This window comes from Mus musculus, chromosome 7, assembly GCF_000001635.26.
Source record: "Mus musculus strain C57BL/6J chromosome 7, GRCm38.p6 C57BL/6J".
Taxonomy (NCBI): Eukaryota; Metazoa; Chordata; class Mammalia; order Rodentia; family Muridae; genus Mus; species Mus musculus.
In genome coordinates, this window is record NC_000073.6 from 81,616,058 (window position 1) to 81,630,669 (window position 14,612).

At 44.6% G+C, this 14,612-nt stretch overlaps 1 protein-coding gene across 6 annotated transcripts in view; it reads right to left on the reverse strand.

Moving 5' to 3' along the window:
• Homer2 (homer scaffolding protein 2) overlaps positions 1 to 14,612 on the reverse strand; it is a 106,445-nt gene that overhangs the window by 15,577 nt on the left and 76,256 nt on the right. For 4 of the 6 annotated variants that reach the window (NM_011983.2, NM_001164087.1, XM_006540909.1 and 1 more), the window contains 2 exons: positions 8,195 to 8,287; positions 2,519 to 2,658 (listed from right to left, as the gene is read on the reverse strand). In NM_011983.2, coding sequence (NP_036113.1) covers positions 2,519 to 2,658; positions 8,195 to 8,287 — 233 coding nt within the window. The remainder of the gene's footprint in view (positions 1 to 2,518; positions 2,659 to 8,194; positions 8,288 to 14,612) is intronic. The other 2 variants (NM_001164086.1, XM_030242611.1) reach the window with 1 other exon arrangement.

The following is a 14,612-nucleotide window of genomic DNA, read 5'->3' on the forward strand; positions in this document are numbered from 1 at the left end:
ACACTCATTCAAGTGCCATACACAAAGAAAAATTTTGCCCATACAAAGAAAAGGAGTATCCTTTTCTAAAGACTTAAAGAAAAAAATTAAATATATACAACTATATCTGAACAATATGTTATCTTTCTACCTGCAGCCTCGTGAATCTATGATGTGACGGGGAACTGTGTGCTCTCAGTTTTAAATGCCATATACTGAATAAAAAAAAACAGTAAAATGTCTTTATCTGATGACTTTTAGAGGAGACAACTAAGAATTAAGCCGATTTAGGAAAATGGCTTCACGGCTTTTCCTTAGACTCACTTTCACTGGACTTGGATTTGAAAACATTTATTTTTAGGGTTGGAATATTTTCATCGGGGCATCCCACTGTGACTTAAACAACCAAAAATAGTCCTCACAGTCACCTGACTGGTCAGTTTTGTCCCTGAAGCATCTCAGAGAGAGTCGGCTTCCAGATGCAGAAGGTGGGGTTTGAGCGTCTCTTGTGCTTTCTGGGATTTCTAGGTCAGCTCACAGGAATCAAGTTCCATAGAGCATCCAGGATGCTGAGCTGGGGCAGATGCTGAGCTGGGGCAGATGCTGAGCTGGGGCAGATGCTGAGCTGGGGCAGATGCTGAGCTGGCAGACCTCTGGAGGTGCAGGGGCTCCAGCTGAGGCTGGGGCTGGCTGAAGAGACTGTACCCACAGAGATATGTGCAAAGGAGGCAGTGCTGGGAGACAGGAAGGCTTGCGTTTAGCCATGTGACCTCTGACATTGAGTCACTTCACTAACTGGGCCTAGTTTCAATAGTCCAGTGGGAGAATCCGGACAGGACGGGCCTGGAGGTGACACAGGTCTTAACGTGGGGAAGTCTGGTGAGAGAATCTTCCTAGACAGGAAGAGGAGACTGGGGGCATCCGGCCGAAGGCCTCAGCCAAGGCTGAAGGCCCAGGAACACAGAATGGCTTGTGATGTCATCTAAAATTTAAGTCTTCTTGATATCACTGTGGGGATCACACTAATGTGCAGAACCACACAGAAGAAACTAGTATCTTGCAAACTAGACAGCGCCTCACGACTTCCAGTGAAAGGCTACCTGTGTTTGACGCGAAGGACTGCTGACTCTGATATGAGCACCACATATTTTATTTATTTGATGTCACGCTGTATGTAATAAGTATGTAGAACTATGTGTTAACTATAAATATTTTTAAGGATTTGTGTGTGTGCACTGTGCATGAGTCCGTATGTGTGCACATGTGCATGCATATTGCACGTGTGCTCTCGGGGACCAAGGAAAATGCTGGTTCCCCTGCAGCTGAAATTACAGGCAGTTATGAGCTACCCCGTGTGGCGTTTGGCAATGGAACTTGTTCTTTGTAAGAGCAGCAAACACCCTTAGGTGTCAAGTCACCTCTCTGGTCTCCATAAATGTTGTCCCCTTTTCTTCCCCCATACAAAATTTTAAAGGCAAGAAATATATGTTAAATTATTTATCTGTGACCCTCCCCCCAAATCACTTTAGAGTGATGCACACTTATGATCCCAGACTTGTGACTCAGAGGCAGGAAGACCCGGAGTTCAAAGCTATGCTCAGGTACAGAGTGAGCCGCAGGCCTGCCCGTGAGCTGCAGGCTTGCCCATGCTGAGACCCCGTTTCCAAACAACACCAACACCATTTGCATCCTGTCACCCTGGACATTTCTCGCTAGCTGTATCCTCATGTGTTTTATAGTTCTAGTTAATTTTAATAAGGAAAAACTCTTCTTTAAATACTATCCCTTCTTTTTTTGTTGTTTTGTTTTTTTGTTTTTTGTTTTTTCAAGACAGGGTTTCTCTGTGTAGCCCTGGCTGTCCTGGAACTCACTTTGTAGACCAGGCTGACCTTGAACTCAGAAATCTGCCTGCCTCTGCCTCCTGAGTGCTGGGATTAAAGGCATGTGCCACCACGCCCCCATCTTTTTTATATACAGGAATATTATTGATTTTGTGTATAATTTCATATTATTTTTCATAATTTCTTAGACTTTTTTTAAAAGTAGAGTTGGAGTTTATTGAAACACAGTGGTTAATAGAAAGGTACAGGGCACACCTGAGAGTGTGGGTGTGGGCTCCTCAGAGAGAAGCACTGTTTCTTGGGCTCTTACATACTTTTCTTAGATGTTTAAGACTCTCTCTTGTCAGAGATAAATAAGTAGGTCTTCCTCTTTCAAAAGCAAAACACAATTAGAGATCCAGCAGGTTCTCACACACACACTCACATTTATATCTCCCGTACACGCACCCTGCACCAAGAGGCTCATACACGCTCACTGACACCGACAGACAGGTGATGAAGCCAACTGCTCGTCCTCTGACCAGGAGGCAGAATGTGATGCTCTGAGCAGGACCCTGCCCGGTGGGAAAGGCTTTCAGGAAACACAGCGCAGGGAGCGGGGTGTGTGTGTGTGTGTGTGTGTGCGCGTGCGTGTGTGTGTGTGTGTGTGTGTGTGTGTGTGTGTGTGCGCGCGCGCGCGTGTGCTGAAGCAACCTCACCTCTGTGTCAGCGCGATCTTCAGCTTGTCATTCTCAGACTTGAGGTGAGTGTCGGCTGGGCTCGCGTGAGAGGCCTTTTCGTCGTCTGTGCCATTGACGCTGGATGCCTGAGTGGAAGACGGGGTTTCACACCCAGATTCCTGGCCAAAGTGAATTATCTTCACATGTTACTGCTTGTCCTTACATTGGCAGCAAGTTAGGCATAATGAGAAAATATGAGTTTATGAGTCTGGACAAACCCACTCATTGAACCAGAGTGCAGTGTAGACTAACCAGCAGAAAGGCTGACCAAGACAATCAGTCACAGGGCCTAAGGGCCCAGAACACTCCACACAGCATTGGTAAGTTGTGATTTGCTGACCAGATGATACCTGGGGCCACCACTCAGAGCTTTTTAATTCAAACTTTACCTTCCTATTTTCTATGTTCAATCCCTATCAAACTTGAATATCTCCTTAAATACCCCAGGACAGAAGTCACAATTATAAACAACAGAGACTAAGGAGTTCAGTGTCCTTGAGGATCTTGAAAGAGTGTCAGAAACAGGAATGATGGACAGATCCCGGGACTACGGACAGTTAGATGAGCACACTTATTAAAAACACAGGAACCAGATAGGGGTGTTTGCTAGGTCAATGCTGCTAAGCGTTCTTATGAATATCCTGAAGTGGTTTCTGTAAAGTGCCACAAGGAGGGAACCTCATCTGGTCTGGAGTAAGATCTCAGCCCTCATTTCGCCTCCACCAGGCACACAGGCAAACAGAGGCACTGTGGGGCGAATAGTGTACAAATCTGACTAACCTAAAGGAGAAGCCGCAACTAAAACTAAAACACGAACTGAAACCTGGGGAAAATATATGCAGCAGGCATTAAACGTAAAATTTAAAGACCTTTTCCATGTTGAAAATCTTGAGTCACTTTTAAAAAATTAAAATGATTTTATTTACATATGTGTGTGTGCGCGCGTGCACGCATGTGCATGCATGTATGTGGAGGTCAGAGAACAACTTCCAGGAGTCTATTCTCTTCTTCCACCGCATGTTCCTTGGACTGATCTTATGTCATTTAGGTCACTGGGTGTTCATGGCCAGGGCTCTCGCCTGGGAGCCATCTCACTGGCCCAAGAATCCTCTCTTTTAAAAATAATTTTGGATGTATGCAGATACCCTGGAATGCCTTTAAAACATGGGATAGGGAGTAGGTGTAGCGGCCACAATAAAACAACTGGTCATGGAAGTTCACTACATAGTCTATTCTATAATTATATAGTATATGTTTAAATTTTTCACATATTAGAAAGTATGCAAAGCCAACAGCTGAGGCTGCCTGGACAAGCCTTGCACATGGTTCAGCCAGGAATATTCTAGCATGGAGGGTGGGGCTCAAGAGCTGTCACCCCTAACTGAAGAGCTACTGAGAGCTGATGCCTTCTGGGAGAGGAAGACTCAATTCTTAGTCCCTGGTGGGTCAGCCATGCTCCTGTGCACAGTCTCACACCCAAGAGTCTAACGGCAGCATGGACCAAACTTGGTGGGGTGGGGGGAGGAAGAAAGGAAGAAAAGAAAAGAACAGAAGTTGGAAGGGGAGGTGGGGTGGACATGGGAGGCATACATTGTGTGAAATTCTCCAAGAATTAATAAAAATATTATTATATAGTTAATACTATATTAAAACTTGTAAAGCCCTTAGAAATCAACATATGAATATTTTACTCTTTCAAAAAGTAAAGAAAGACTATTGATAACTACAAAAGAAGAAATGTACATAATCAATTAGCATAAAAACATTTAATGTCGGCCGGGCGTGGTGGCGCACGCCTTTAATCCCAGCACTCGGGAGGCATGAGGCAGGTGGATTTCTGAGTTTGAGGCTAGCCTGGTCTACAGAGTGAGTTCCAGGACAGTCAGGGCTATACAGAGAAACCCTGTCTCAAAACACCAAAAAAAAAAAAAAAAAAAAAAAGAAAGAAAGAAAGAAAGAAAAGAAAACCATTTAATGTCACTAAAAATGGGAAGATCCAATGAAGACACACTTTTCATCTGTCAAACCAACAAATTTTCTTAGTGAGCTGTGGGAAGCAAAGCCCTTACTCACTGCTGGTGGGAGTCGGCATTGAACATCGCTGTGGGCTAAGAGCACAGAGCACCTCAGCACTTTAAATGCCCACACCTCAACCATGTTTCCATTTCCAGAATTTATCCTGCAGAGAAGCAATCAATGCTCAAAGATGGGCAGGAACACTCATTACCATGGTATTTATGTCAGTGAAAAAAAGTAGAAAAGACACAGCCATCTCAAACGGTAAGGAGTCAAAGGAATGAGCCTTGGTGAAACTGGAATATTACTTGGGCATATTCTAGTTTATAGCAGGTTTGAAAGGGAATACTGGAAACCAGGAGGAAATGGTCACAACTCTCAAAATATTTTCTTAAAAGGTTAAAAGGAGTAATAATAAAAAAGTACCTGACATATGTAACAAACTACCAGCCCATCTCGTGGTTGATATGGAATGTATTCTGTGCTTGGTTTCCAGCCCCGGGGCTTGAACCCAGGGCCTTGTGCTTGTCAGGCAATATTTGGCTGCATCCTAGCCAAAAGGCAGGTGGGTCTGTCTGTCTGTCTGTCTTTCTTCTTTCTTTCTCTCTCTCTCTCTCTCTCTTTCTCTTTCTCTCTCTCTCTCTCTCTCTCTCTCTCTCTCTCTCTCTCTTTCTTTCTTTCTTTCTTTCCAGTCTGCTATGTTGTATTTCTTTTATTCCCTCTCTCTGTCTCTCTGTCTCTCTCTCACACACACACAACCTACAATAAGTGTTTTTGTAATTTGGGTGTTTAGGTTTTCAGATTTTCAACTATTTGGAAAAGGTGGTCAGAGTGTTCATTCATTGGAAAGACTCAGTGGATGGATGGTTCAGGAAAAGGAAAACACACTCACACGTCAGAGTATATACTAAAGCCTAGGAGACAAAACCTCGTTTCTAATGTCTTAGGTACGCTTATCCAACAAGATAATCATAAAGCAAAACTTTCGAGACTACGCCGGGGCCTAGCAAACACAGAAGTAGATGCTCACAGTCAGCTATTGGATGGGTCACAGGGACCCCAATGGAGGAGCTAGAAGAGAAAGTACCCAAGGAGCTAAAGAGATCTGCAACCCTGTAGGTGGAACAACATTATGAACTAACCAGTACCCCGGAGCTCTTGGCTCTAGCTGCATATGTATCAAAAGATGGCCTAGTCGGCCATCACTGGAAAGAGAGGCCCATTGGTCATGCAAACTTTATATGCCCCAGTACAGGGGAACGCCAGGGCCAAAAAGTGGGAGTGGGTGGGTAGGGGAGTGGGGGGGAGGGTATGGGGGACTTTTGGGATAGCATTAGAAATGTAAATGAGGAAAATACCTAATAAAAAATATAAAAATAATAAAGCAAAACTTTCTAGATAAATGAAGGTATTTAAGTATAAAGATATCTAGCTGGGCGTGGTGGCACACGCCTTTAATCCCAGCACTCGGGAGGCAGAGGCAGGCAGATTTCTGAGTTCAAGGCCAGCCTGGTCTACAAAGTGAGTTCCAGGACAGCCAGGGCTATACAGAGAAACCCTGTCTCGAAAAACCAAAAAAAAAAAAAAAAAAAAAAAAAAAAAAAAAGTATAAAGCTATCACAAACAAAATGTGGTACTCAGGAAAAGGCAGTGTATTAGAACTCTCTTTGTCAGGAACCATTTCTGCAGAGTGAATCGACCGTTTAAAAATGCCCATTATGGGGTGCGGGCTGGAGAGATTACTCAGTGGTTAAGAGTGCCTATTACAGCCAGACAGTGGTACAGCAGGCCTTTAGCCCTAGCTCTCAGGGGGCAGAGGCAGGGGATCTCAGAGTTCAAGGCCAGCCTGGTCTACATAGCAAGTTCCAGGACAACCAGGGCTACACAGAGAAACCTTGTCCCAAGAACAAAAAAATAAACAACAACAACGACAAAGCATGCATATTCCTCTCCCAGAGGAGCCCGGTTCAATTGCTAGCATCTGTGATTTCTATCAGGTGATTTATCACAGCCTGCAATTCCAGCCCCAGGGGACCTGAGGCTATTGGCCTCCTCAGGCACCGTCCCCAGTACATGACATGCAGACACACACACACACACACACACACACACACACACACACACACACACACAAACATACAGCAGATTTTTTAAAAATGAAAAAAAAAATGAGTTCCTACCCACATTTCCATTTCAAGATCTCATGTGATTACTCAATAATTATCACAGTAAATCAAGCTGTCACTTGGATCAGGGAGTAGTTAAAGTTCCCATCCACCAGAAGCCTAGCATATATTCAATCTATAGCTCCTCCTGGATTCTCTATGGCAAGCCCAGTGGGTGTATAAGTCTAGAGACCTAGGTCTGCCTGTGCCAATCATCCCAGCCTCCAAGTCTGCTGGCAAATGCAGGTCCCGGTGGCTGGCACCCTCTGTGACTCTGCTCCGCCTCTGGGTGTCACACTGGGGTTTCTCCTTCCCGGGGGCCCCTGCTGAGCCCAGTCCTGAGTGTCGGACATGACTGTTTCAGATACCCAGTCTTCCTGGTTCTCTCATTGGAGCTGACCTCTTTCTGACACAGCAACCCAGGCTAAGCTATCCTCCCCACCCCCAGCCCCTGCAGCCTTATGGGACACGTCCTTCCTCAGTACCTACACCTCTTACTCATGTCCTATAATAACTCCGAAGGCTACTGACCGCCTGGTTAATGAGCTGGATGATAAATAACGAAGACTCCCAGACCTCACAGTGTCTCCAGACTTATCTCCATCCCTGATGCACAGGTATGCAGGACAGACAGACATCCAGGCTGTTTGGCTCAACCATCATTCTCGACCAAATCCCAGTCCTGCTCCTGGAGTCCCCTGTCCGTCCCCATTCCTACCTCCACGATGATTAAGCCTTTTCTTATCAACAAAGACATCAGGTATGCTGGTGCCTTTTTCTTTTTATTTCAGGTTAAAAATGGGTCCTTTATAGCCATCATTGTCATGCTTTTAAGCAGACAGACAGACAGACTACTCAAACCCTGGCAAAGCAGGATCTCTCAGACTTAGAACTGAGGGGACACCATCCTCTATCTGCCTTCTGTTCAGACAGGGAGAGGCTTGGAGCTCTCCCGTAACAAACATTTCCCTAGTGAGCAGGAACATCCTGCTACGGACTTCCAAATGATCCGTGAACACACATGTAAACACTGCCTGTCCTCCAGGCTGCTAGAGTTCAAGAAATCACCAACCCTGATGGAGCATGATATGTCTTACCGCAAACTTTGTGCGCTAACCAAGCCCCATACCAAATCCTGGCCTTGAGCAGGCTAAGTGAGTGCTGTGCCACAAAGCCACACCCTGACCTTTAAACACAGTGACTGCAGAAGTTCTTCATGGGCCAGGACCAGGTGACTCCGATTGCATCAGTGGCTTTCCTCAAAAATACAGTACCACACCTGAGACATTCCAAGTCTCATGAACACATGTCACTTGTATCTCACCGAGAGCAGGCTAATAGTTGAAAGAAAAAAAATTCCTTCAGAATATCCTGCTGCTAAAATTACCCATTTCTTGCCAGAAGTGACAAGGAGTAAGGAATCTCAATTACTGATCACACTCAGATGCATCTCGGGGACAAATGACTTACTTACTTGGGAATGATTGCTGGAGGTCTCGGTTTTCTCCTGGGACTTGTCTCTGGCTAGCCTGGCAGCTTCTCTTACCTCCTGGAACTTCTCTGCAAACTGAACATATGGAACAGTTATTAGGACTTACTTTAATCTTATTCGTGGCCATATCCAGTACCTACCTTTATTATTTTGTATCCACGTTAAGCCTATAAATTCTGTACAAATGGCAGAAAAATTCTGCCATTCAAAGGAAATAAGATAAGAAATTCCTTTTTCCAATAAACACCACCGATCATGGTCAGACTGGAACCAGTCTCAGAGTTCCTGTGGCTAGCTGGATGCAGTAACTGAGAGGAAGCACGAATTTAAAATCCTCTGATTCACAGTAACTAAGACAAAGACATCACAGGAGGAAGCCATGCCAGGGGAAAGGGAAAGAAGGCCAGCTGCCGGCTGCCATGTGCACACCTGCAACTCCAGAACTTGGGAGGCTGCGCTGAGAGAATTGAAAGTTCAAAGCCAGCTCATGCCACAAAAAGAGGTGTAGGGCAGCCTGCTTTATGAACAATGAGGCCCCGTCACACTGACGCCGCCACCACCACGGCAGAACAGCAGTAGCAACAAAAGAACAGACACCTAAAATGTTAGGGGGAAGGCTTTAGGTACCAGACAGCAAAATGCCATAAACAGCCTATGATTAGATCTTTAATTATCACACAATTTACTCTGAAATGCTTCAGCAAGAAAGGCGAAGCATGATAAAATGTTAAAGTGGTGGTTAATCTTCGCAGTCAGCTTGATTAGATTTGCAATCACCTTGGAGGCGCACTTCTTTATAGTCTTCCAAAGAGGTGTTACCAAGGAGGACACACTCTGAGCATACAGGAGGAGGACACACCCTGAGCGTAGACCCAATCCTATGGGCTGAGATCTGGGGATGCTAAGGGGAGGCAATAAGAGCTGAGGGCCAGCGTTCATCTCCCTGCTTCTTGTCTACAGACGCAGTGGGACCAAGCCAGCCACTTCCTGTCTTCCTTACCCCGAGGGACTACACCTTCAAAGCAGGAGCCAAAAGAAACCCTTCTTTAGGTTGCATTTGTCACAGCAACGAGAAAACCAACCAACACAATTAACAGACATCTGGCTGATACACAGTTTATTATCCTACGTTCTCTATTTTTAAAATGTTTTAATATTGCTATATTTCTAAAAGGATTTATTTATTTATTTGTTTTATGTATGTGAGTACACTGTTGCTGTTTTCAGACACACCAGAAGAGGGCATCAAGTCCCATTACAGATGGTTGTGAGCCACCATGGGGTTGCTGGGAATTGAACTCAGGACCCCTAGAAGAGCAGTCAGTGCTCTTAAACACTGAGCCATCTCTCCAGCCCTATATTTCTATAACTTAAAAATCCTAAAGTCAGGATTAGGGAGAGGGCTCAATAGTTAAGAGAACACAGCGCTCTTGTAGAGGGCCTGAATTTGGTTCCTCGTTCCCAGGTCAGATGGCTCACAACCACCTGTAACTTCAGCTCCAGTAGACCTAACTCCTTTTTCTGGAATCTCTGTGCACTGCACTTAAGTACATAACCCTCCCCACACAGACACACACATACACATAATCTAAAGTAAGCGCTCAGAGAATCTTTTTTAAAATCCTAAAGTCACAGGGTAATCACACCAGTTACTGGCTCAGAGTCACTGACAGGCAAGAGTTTAATTAGCAGTATACCATTAGACCATTGAATTACTTAAAGATAATGCTGGTATTGTATATCTAAGAAGGCTAAAATGGCAACAATGAGAAACAGGAAAAGCCAGCAGGCTGCCAGACCCTGACAATTCTGGAGGCTCTGTTATATGCTCATTTATGTGTGAACACAGGCTCTCTCCTCTGAGCCTGCTTTCTGGACCCCAGCAGACAGAACCCCATATGAGGAGAAAAGGGCACACTTCCTATTCCAGCCTGTGCTGCACCCCGCCCCCCTCCCTCCACAGACCCACTAACCAAGCCACAGACACAAGGCTTCAAACCTGACCACTCCAAAGCTGTCAGAGGAAAACCATCTCTGCTGCTTAGGCACATGAGACTAATTGGGGACGGATGGATAATGCCACTCCCTCTTAGAGGGACCACGATGGGGAGAGGCCCTGCCTCTCCTGGAAAACTCCGACACCCTGCCCCGGGCAGAGAACAGGCACAGGCATGCTGTGAGCTCCGGAACTCTAAGTCTGTAAAGGATTTTGCTCATATTCAAACAGACACAAAGTAAAAAGGAAATTTCAGGGGGAAAGAAAAGCTTTAAAGTAACAAGAAAGAAGAGTGCGGCCAGAGATGGCTTAGCTTTGAGAGCACTTAGTGACCTTGTAGACTGCAGGGCTTTGGTTCCCAGCAGCCACAAGGGAGTTCACAACTCCAGTTCTGGGTGTTCTGGTGCCCTCTTCTGGCCTCTTCAGGTACTGCATGCATATAGTGTCTCAGATACAGTTTCAGGAAATGCTCATTTAAAATGTTTTATAAGCTGAGCACGGTGGCTCATGCCATAATCTCAGCACTTGAGAAGCTGAGGCAGGAGGACTACTCAGAGTTGAAAGCCACCAAGCCTTGGCTACACAATGAATTCTAAGCCTGGACTATAGTGTGAGACTCTATCTCAAAAAGCAAAAACAACTCCCCAGAAAACAACAGCAGCAAAACCAACAACAACAACAAAAACCTAAACAAACAAAACCTATACATTACCAGTTGATACAGGACAGAGCGGAATGAGCCCTGAGAACTATGTCTTGTCAACTAAAGGAAACTGAGCTCAGGGCAGAAGGCAAACAGCCGGTGAATGTAGAAGTTATTCAGCCACAGTGAGTAGGAGGCAAGTGTGCCGAGCCCCTGATGAATTAAAAGGCAGTTATGAAAAAGACCAACTTTGGAAATCAGTCCTGGGTGCAATCAGAATCAAGCATTTATCAATCCACAGCTTGGAAGACATGAAAGAAAGTCATAGAAGTGACAGGTTTGAAGATGCAATAATTCAAAGCTTTTAAATGGAGAAAAAACAAAAAACAAAGACAAAAAACAAAACAAAAGAAACAAACAAACAAAAAGCAAATCCCCACTCAGAAGGGAAACAGCAGCCAGGGAACTGTCCTCAGCCGGGAGAGGATAACACAAAAAAGGACCATTACTGCTTGACAGAGTTCACACACGATGAAAAGGAAAATATAAAAAATGCCAATAAATAAGTGGTGAGATTCATGAGCAAAATACAGCAAATAAACAGCATATAACTAGGGTTGTACAGCCTGGCTGGAAATTTGAAGCAAAAATAATGAGGTGCCATTCTTTGCCTGTAAAATTAGCACAGGCTAAACACAATCCTAAACCCGGGTGCTGGCAAGTTCGTTCTGGTCTTGGTCCGTGTTTTGGTACAGCCCCACTGAGAAGCAATTTGGAAGTACATATTGTGAGTGACAAAAATACTCATACCTACCGACACAGTGATAGAGCTCCCGGGAAACCACAGAGAAAATAATTGAGGATATGAAAAAAGGGGGCCTTCAATGCAGTGATCATAATCCCAGAATTATCCACAATAATGAAAACCTGGATGTGATCCAAAGCCCGTGAGCAGGCCGGGAGAACGCTACCGGGAGAGCCGAGGCAGGAGCGGAAGACCCAGGAAGTTATCATCCAGTGGAGACCACCTCTGGGTCTAAAGCCTTCTAATATTTCTACCTTATTATATTAAAAAGCATATATGTGTGCAAGCATAGAAAAATACTGTTTTAATTTTTTGCTATTATTGTGTCTGTTGGAGGATAGCCTGTGGCAGTTTCTCTCTGCACTTTGACATGGGTCTCGGGGATCAAACTCAGGAGGATATGCGTGGGCAAGCGCCTTACCTGCTGAGCCATCTCAGTAGCCCCAGAAAAGGATGCTTTTAAAACCTACGGTTTCATCACCTAAAGAAGAGCTCTAGCCAATAAAGTTCTGACATATTTCTATATGTATACATGCATTCATCACTTCTTTTAAATGACACTGCAGATCTCACCTCATAGCCAATTCTGAAATTAATAATATGGCATTAATACTTCAAGCATTTGTATGACCTTCTACTAGATTATCTTCAGCGCCGCACAATATTATCCTGAAGGACGCACGAGGCTATTTAATCAATTTTCTTTTTCCTTTCTTTCTTTTTATTTTTTAAAATTTATTTATTTATTATGTGTAAGTACACTGTAGCTGTCTTCAGACACTCCAGAAGAGGGCATCAGATCTCCTTATGGATGGTTGTGAGCCACCAAGTGATTGCTGGGATTTGAACTCAGGACCTTTGGAAGAGCAGTCAGTGCTCTTAACGGCTGAGCCCTTCTTTTTATTTTTTAAATATGGGGTCTCACTATATAGCCTTGACTAACGTGGAACTCACAGAGATCTGTCTGCCTCTGCATCCCGAGCGCTGGGATTAAAGACGTGCGTCACCTCGTCCCGTTAACCAGGTTCCTTATGTTTGCTTGTTTGCTTCTTACTTTGACCGGGCAAGAATATCCCTGTAGTAGCTACACCATGCCACCAATATTTCCTTACAGTTTCCTAAGTGAGACTTACAGATAGAAGAACATTTAATACAGGGTTTTCTGAAATATATTGCCAAGTATTTTTGGTATGTTGTTGTTGTTTTTAATTCTGAGGTCATTTTATAAAGTTTCTAAAGTTACAATCATTTTAATCAAAACTGTCATCATTTATGAAAAGCAAGAATGCTTGACCTCTTGTGTGGCTATTTGGGGGTGAGGTGGCTCCTGAAGATCTGAACTCTGTTGCTTATCTATTAAAACCTGAGTGCTTTCTTTTCTACTAGCTTAACGGAATCTCACCGTTGTCTGGAATGGTGAGGAGTGATGGGGTTGGTCAGGTTCATCATGGCAACCGACTTTATTCTTTATTCTGTTTGTTTTGGAATGAAAGGCTGGGCACCCAGGGCTTGCAAGAGAGCCAAAGAAGATGTCTAGCACTGGTTTGTTTTTTATTCAGAAAAGTGCTGGCCCACCTCTGCCTCCTGCTTGCTTCCATGGATGCAGGATGGCTAGAGCTTGAGAAGAAAGACCAAAAAAAAAAAAGGAAAAACAAACAAAAGAAAAGGCACCAATCTCTCAGAGCGGAAGCAGGGTGTCTCAGGCTCTGTTCTGCTGCTGCGAGGAGGCACCGAGACCAAGGCAAAGCTCCTGGAAGGAAGCGTTAGCTTGGTCCTCCGTCACAACATATTTCCAATCTGGCCAGTTTGTGATGCTGTCACTGCTGTCCTGATCCAGGCCACTGTCATCTCTGACCTGGGCTTGTACTATCAATCCCTAATGGGTCACACTTCCACTCTTGCCTCCACCACCGTCTCTTATCAATACAGCAGCTATAGCTAGTGATGTACATCTGCAATCCTAGCACTCAGAGGTCAAAGGCAAGAGGATGACAAACTTGAGGCCAGCCTGGGCTATCTATGCGTTCTCTCTCTGTCTCTCTGTCTCTCTGTCTGTCTCTCTGTCTCTCTTACACACACACACACACACACACACACACACACACACACACACCTCTGTTTTAGTCATTGTCATATTGCTGTGAAGAGACACCCTGACCAAGACAACACTTAAAGAAGAAAGTATTTAGTTGGGAGCTTGCTTGCAGCTGTTGAGGGTTAGTTTACTGTCCTCGTGGCAGGGAGCACATGGCATGCATGGAGCTGGAACAGTAGCTGAGAGTCACATCCTGATCCATAGGCAGAGAGCGGTGTTGGGCCTGGTGTGGGCTTTTGAAACCTCCAAGCCCACCCCCAGTGACACACTTCCTCTAACAAGGCCACACCCCCTGATCTTTCTAATCCTCCTCAAATAGTGCCCCTCTCTGATGACTCGGCATTCAAATACATGAGAGTATGAGGGCTGTTCTTATTCAAATCACCACACAGTGCCAGCGAAAGAAACTTTGCACAGTAAGATTAATGGTATCCGTTTAAGCACCGTAGTCATATTTTGTGTTACTTGCAGCCACAAGCACTCTAACTAAAACATATCAAGAGAATGCCTAATGGCTGCAGGTAGAAAACTGGCCCTTACACTAGGTGACTGGAGAGACAGGATAGAGGTGCTGCTCTTATGATCACAGTGAATAAGGGAATGTGAGGGACATGCAGCAGGTTATGGGTTATTATTTATTATTTATTTATTGCGGGTGTACACATATACCATGGCAGGCATGTAGGGTCAGAGGACACCTCGCAGGAGTTCTCTCCTTACACCATGTGGGTACCTAGGCTTGCCCTTGGAGGTAGAAAAAACAAAAAACAAAACAAAACACCAACTTATGAGAGAAAAGGCTTACTTTAGCTCACAATTGAAATAGTTGATTCTATCCACAGTCAAGAGCAAAGAGAAACG